The 6,454-nt window shown below is 36.6% G+C and overlaps 1 protein-coding gene across 1 annotated transcript in view; it reads right to left on the bottom strand.

The window, feature by feature from the left end:
• Window positions 1-216: 216 nt before the first annotated feature.
• The window catches only part of Hat1 (histone acetyltransferase 1), a 53,840-nt gene continuing 47,602 nt past the window's right edge, over window positions 217-6,454 (bottom strand). The window contains exons 9-11 of the mRNA XM_008855260.2: window positions 6,143-6,294; window positions 2,022-2,138; window positions 217-654 (exon numbers count right to left, since the gene is read on the bottom strand). Of these exons, the coding sequence (XP_008853482.1) occupies window positions 487-654; window positions 2,022-2,138; window positions 6,143-6,294 (437 nt within the window). The 3' untranslated portion in view covers window positions 217-486. The remainder of the gene's footprint in view (window positions 655-2,021; window positions 2,139-6,142; window positions 6,295-6,454) is intronic.

Genomic DNA, 6,454 nt, shown 5'->3' with positions numbered 1-6,454 from the left:
CAATGAGCCACCTTGCCTGCTTGTTTTTAGGTTATGGCACAAGAACTCACACTGTGACCTAGACTGGCACTGAACTCAAAGAAATTTTCCTGCTTTAGCCTCGAGTGCTGGATTATACATGTGAGCCATCACATACAGCTAAAACTTAAGGTTTTAAATAAAACTGAAAAAGTTTGTCTTTAATACTTAAGTACCATATCACACCTTAACATACCACAACTAAGCATTTATTATACTTTTTAAGAAGAAAAGCAATTGCAATAGTTCACAAGCCATCTTTTTTTTAATGGAATATATGTTCATAAACTCTAGACAGTATTTTAAAATATACAATCTCTCAAAAAGAAAATATTCCACTAAAGATAACATAGATAACTTTTAATGTAAGTAAAATGTTACAAGATTTTAAAATTAAAATAATCATCAGAGTTTTCACAGCACAATGTACAGAAATGTAGAAGCTTCCTGAATAGAATAGGACAATCGTTATTCTTGAGCTAGCCGTTCAATAACACGTCGGTAGTCTTCCACCAATTCCTGAAAGCTTTCTTCTAGCTGTTCATGTTGCATGCTTATTTCTATCTGGTTCATCTGGTTTGTCAGTTCTTCTGGTCTGAGGCATTTTCTCATCTTGGCAAGATCTCTCTGCTTTTTCTAAGGCGCAAACATGGTTATTTGTTAAATGAAAATATTTGCTGACATTCCTACAATTTTAGGTCTTCGATATTAGAAATATTAATAGGAATATGCCCAATTTTATCCCATGCAGTTTCTTTATTAAGGAAGCTTAAATACACACAAATTGCAGACCCTCTAAAAAGAGTTAACAAGACCTGGTTATTTGTGTCAAAGAGTGGTAAATATATATACATGACGAGGGGCCTCCTCAAAACAAAACTAAGAACTTCAAGCTGGGCATGACAGTGCATATTTATAATCCTAGCACTAACAAGGTAGGGGCAGTTCAAGGGAGTTCAAGGCTAGCCTGGGCTATATGAGACCCTGTTTCAAAACAAACAACTGACTTCATATAGAAATCAGAAATTACATATATTATTTCATAATGCTAACAACTCTATGAGATAGGTATTTAGACAGAAGAAGAAGAAGAAGAAAAAAGATAACTTGTCCAGCCTCACAGAGGTAGTGAGCTAAGAAGCCAGGATTCAAAGTCTAAAGTTCAGTTAAAAGTCTGAATTCTTAGTCTACTTAGCTTCTCAAAAGACAATTAACAACAGAACAAAACAAAAACAACTCTAAAAACAGTACTATAATAAATCCATTTCGCTTCTCAAAAGACAATTAACAACAGAACAAAACAAAAACGACTCTAAAAACAGTACTATAATAAATCCATTTCTAAAACTAATAAATTCTAAAACTTAAAGGGAACCCTTTAATAACTTTGGACTATTAGGCAAATGTGCAATGCTCATTACTTTAAATCTGTAATCAAACAAACACTTATAAGACAAAGTACAATAGAATACTAGAGATAAGCCTTTATTGAAGTAAGTTATCTTACACCACACAAATAAAGTAAGTTGACTTTCGAGTTAAACTGCATTTTAATATTTAAAAAAACTATTAAAATTGCATTTTTAATACTCTTTAAACTGCATACTCTACTTTGTGTATGCGTACATATATATGTGCATGTATTATGTATCATATATTAGGGTTAAATTTTTTTTCTTTATATTTATTTATTTTTTATGCATATATGTGTATTTGTATGGGCCTGTATGGTGCCATGGTGTATGTGTGAAGGTCAGAGGAAAAATAGGGAAGTCAGTTTTCTCCTTCCACCATTTGGGTTCAGGGACTGAACTCAGGATTGGCTTGGCAAGTTCCTTTATCCACTGAGCCATCTCATCTAATTTGGGCTGGCCAAATACATATACATAAATTAAATAAAATCTTTAAAAAACTTTAAATATGTAAAGCTAGATAGGTATATTGGTATAGAACTTAATTGTTCTATTGGTTATTCTATTAACTGTTCGTGTTGAAACTCTTACCTTGTATGGGCTGATTAGTCGTCTTTTTATATCCAGTCTATAGCTTCTGTACTGTTCAGCATCACTCATGTCAGTTACTAGCAATCGGAGAATTTCATAAACCCGTCTAGCATGTTGCTAACCAAATGAAAAGAAAATGAAAACGCTTTCCTATTAAAAAATAGTGACTTTTTTTTCTAGAAGAACATAGGATATATTTAATATCTGTAACCAGCAAGGAATTGTGATGAATAGCAGAGGAAATGTAAAAGATACTCTGTTCTCAAGAAAGGCAACATACATGACCAAAATGTTACTAATTTAATGATAGAAATATATATAGGATATGATGGTAACATAGCCTGGGAATATGGGAAATGGTAGAAGATGATTCTTATGAGAATGAAAATAAAACCTGTGTTGAATCTCAGTCTCCTTCCCCCATTCCCCTCTCCTTACCCACCACCCCCTGTTGGTGTGATGCTAGGATCTAACTCAAGGACTCACACATGCTAGAAAAGTGCTCCATCAATGAGCTATATCCCCAGCCTCTAAGATGAATCTTTAAGTATTATCCTAGAAATGGAAGGGCACTGTGTGTATGTGTACACACATATACATGCACACACAACAGAAAAGCTTGTCACTGCTAGATCATAAACTAAAAAACAAGCAACAGGAGGAAGACACTGGGGATGGGGACTGACATAAAGGGCTAAAGAACTGGACTTTAACCTAGAAGTTATCAGATTTTTAAATAGCAATATAGGTGATGTGCACAAATTTGAGTTTTAAGTAAATCATTGTTTTAGATGCCTACAAATGATAGCAAAAGGATAGAGAGACCAATTCAACAGCTGGGGGATTTAGCTCAGTGTTAGAGCACTTGACCATCATGCCTAAGACCTAGATTCAATCCCCAGTAATGGACAGAGACACAGACACGAATTAAGAAGCCAAGCTATAACCAAAAAGAACTATTCCAAACAAAACAAAATCATGATGAAGATATAAACAAAACAGCACAAGTGAAGAATATTAATAGGGCAAGGACTCTAGATATATATGAGGAGTAACTAGGGAGAGTGTGAAATGATAATGAGGCAGAACATTCTGGTCTAAGGGTGTGGATTTAAACAGTATCAGTATATATGTAAGAGTTAAAACAGTAAGGTTGGTTTTGGTATCACTGAAGCCAAAAGAGTAGCTAGCATTCTTTTTCTGTCTTGCTTCAGTTGTGAACTTACTTTGGTGGGGAAGTAGGCTAGTAGAAGGCTGTGGAGGTATGTGAATTGAGTCTAAACACCAAATACTACAGCCAAGCAAAGGAAGTATTCCTGATAAAGGGAACAGCATTTATACAGGGAAAGAAAGACTTGGCATAGGTGGGAAATTTTAAGTTCAGTAAAGCCAACAGCATGTAGAAAATCGGCAAGAAGATGAAATTAGTAAGGTGGGCAGGGGCGAGATTACAGTGCACTTAGTGTACCCAATTTAGGAAGTTTAATTCATCTTTTGGCTAAATCATCATTTAAAAAATTTTTATTTATTGTTTTTATTTTATGTGTATGAGTGTATTGCCTGCATGTATGTGAGTGCACCTGTGTGGTGCAATGCCGCAGAGGTCAGAAGAGGGCTTTGGATTCTCCTGGAACTGGAGTTAAGGACAGTTCATAGCCACCATGTGGATGCTGGGAATCGAACCTGGGTCCTCTGCAAGAGTAGTCAGTGCCCTTAACCTCTGAGCCAGCTCTCCAGCCCCTAAATCATCATTTAAAAAAAATGAATTCATGGGGATGGAGAGATGGCTCAGTGGTTACCCAGGTTCAGTTCCCAGCACCCACAGGACAGCTAATAATCGTCTGTAACTCCAGTTCCAGGGGATCCAACACCCTCTTTTGACCTCCACAGGCATTGCATGGCACTGGTGCACTTACATACATGCAGGCAATACATGCATACACATTAAAAAAAAAACAACCAATAATAAATACTTAAAAAAATGAGTTCACATTTCATTGAAGCTGAGCTATTCATTACTCAATAAATAATGGGGTTAATATAGTTAATAGACGTATGAGTGTATTTCCTGCGTGTAACTAAGAGCACCTGTGTCGTGCAATGCCCTTGGAGGGCAGAAGAGGCTGTTGGACCCCCTGGGACTGGAGTTACAGACAGTTGTTAGTTGCCATGTGAGTGCTGGGATTCGAACCCGGGACTTCTGTAAGAACAGTCAGTGTTCTTTACTGCTGAGCCATCTCTCCAGCCCCCATGTTCTTTATTTTAAAGACAGGAAACCATTAAAGTGTAGAAGATGGAGAGTTTCAGTTCAGATTGTGTTGTTGAAGGTAACAAGCAGGTTTTTGGTTAGTTTCAAAGTTCAAAGGGAAAATCAAGATTTGAAGATTTAGATGAAATTTCCCAAATAGGATTTTAAACATTTTGTGAGTGTTTTGCCTGAATGTATGTAAGTGCATAACATACGTGCCTGGTGTCTCAGAGGCCAGTAGAGGGTGTTAGATCTCCTGGAACTGGAGTTAAGTACTGGTGTGAACAGCTATACAAGAGTTGGGAATTAAACCCTGGTCCTCTGGAAGAACAGTAAGTGCTTTTAACCACCGAGCCAACTCTCTAGCACCCCAATTATAAATAGAATGAGAAGAAAGGAGGATAAAGAAGCCAGGAGTGGTGACACAGGCCTTTAATCCCAGCAGAGGCAGGAGGTTCTCTGAGAGTTTCAGGCCAGCCAGGGGTACATAGTCCCAAAAAACCAAAATCAAATCAAATCAACACAAAAAAAAAACCTCACTTCTCTGTCATCTGTTTTTTCCTATCCCCATCTTAAAATATTTACTACTTTAAAATTTAAATATTAGAAACATAAAAAATAGGGGCTGGTAAGATGGGCACAGTAGATAAAGATGTTTGTCACCAAGAATGACTTCCTGAGTTCAATCCTTAGAACCTACATGGTGGAAGACCCATTCAGGCAAGTTGTCCTCTGACTCACGCTCAGGCATACACGTGCTTCCCCCCATCAACCCCCCAAAATACAAACAAAACAAAACAAAACCAAAAAACCTTTTAAAGTGTATAAAATGCAAGTTACAGGGTTGGAGAGATGGCTCTGCAATGAAGAGCAATGGCTGTTCTTGCAGAGGAACCATGTTCAGTTCCCAGCACCTACATGGCCACTAACTCAAGTTCCAGGGGATATGATGCTCTCTTCTGGCCTCTGAGGACACTGCACGGGTACACTTACATACACGAAAGGAAAACACTCATACATATAAAAAATAAAAGTTACACATTTTTCCTCTAGCACCTCTTCCCACCAATATTGTCTCTAGGGATATAACTATTTTACAACCTAATCTTTAAAAGATTTAAAAAATTTCATCGATTGATGGGAGCACTCATATCATAAAGTATGTGTGGAGGGCTCCCGAGGACAACTCTCTGGAATTAGCTCTTTCCTTCCACCACATGAATTCTGGCATCACGTTCAGGTCATCAAGTTTGATGCTCTGCCCACTGAGTCATTCTGCTAGTCAAGTTTAATTTTTGTTTTAAAAAAACAAAAATAAGATATTCATGCCTATCTTTGTTCTGCTCAATTCTACGTGGTATTGCTATACATCTTCTCATTCCCTTTGAACTTTGAAATGAACTAAAACCCTGCTGGTTACGTTCTCACTGGAGAATACAGTAAGGAAACTTAGCTACAAAGCAGTAAACTAAATTGTTCTAGGTGATAGAGCAAAGATTTAGGCTTGAACCTGGCAGTCTGGCTTCAGTCTGTTTAAGCACTGTTACTTCCTACACATTTTAATGTCCTTACAATATAGTTAAGCTAGGTGCTTTAAAAAAAAAAGAAAGAAAAAGAAAAAAACATTTTTAATGTTTTCCTCATACAAAATAAAAACAATAGGGCTGGAGAGAGGACCTGGGTTTGAATTCCAGCACCCACATGTTAGCTAACAACTGACTGTAACTCCAGTTCCAGGGGATCTATCCCACAGCCTCTCCTGTCCTCCACAGACATTGCACGACATGGGTGCACTTACCTACATGCAGGCAATACACGCATACACATAAAATAAAAATAATAAAATGTTAAAAAAATAAAAATAAAAATATACCTTATTTATTTTGAACTTCTGCTGTGCTTGTATCGCCATATCTTCATTGAATCCTTGCATTAACTTTTCCTGGGAAAAACAGGGCAAATCTTGACAAAGCTTTGCAAGCACAAAGTCTCTTAGTTTCACATAGCTTTTGGATGGATCTTCCGCTAAAATGAGAATAACATTTCTCTTATTGAACATAATTCCATCATCATTTATAATCTCAATCAATAATCTTAGTAACATTCTAAAAAGGCAAAATTTCTGAAAAGGAAATTCTATATGGAAAGTTACAATATGAAAGAATTGCCTCTTATAATTATCTTT

Source organism: Nannospalax galili, unplaced genomic scaffold (assembly GCF_000622305.1).
Source record: "Nannospalax galili isolate Female #2095 unplaced genomic scaffold, S.galili_v1.0 scaffold346, whole genome shotgun sequence".
Taxonomy (NCBI): domain Eukaryota; kingdom Metazoa; phylum Chordata; class Mammalia; order Rodentia; family Spalacidae; genus Nannospalax; species Nannospalax galili.
Note: the sequence above shows the minus strand (reverse complement) of the source record. Positions and strands in the feature narration are given on the sequence as shown.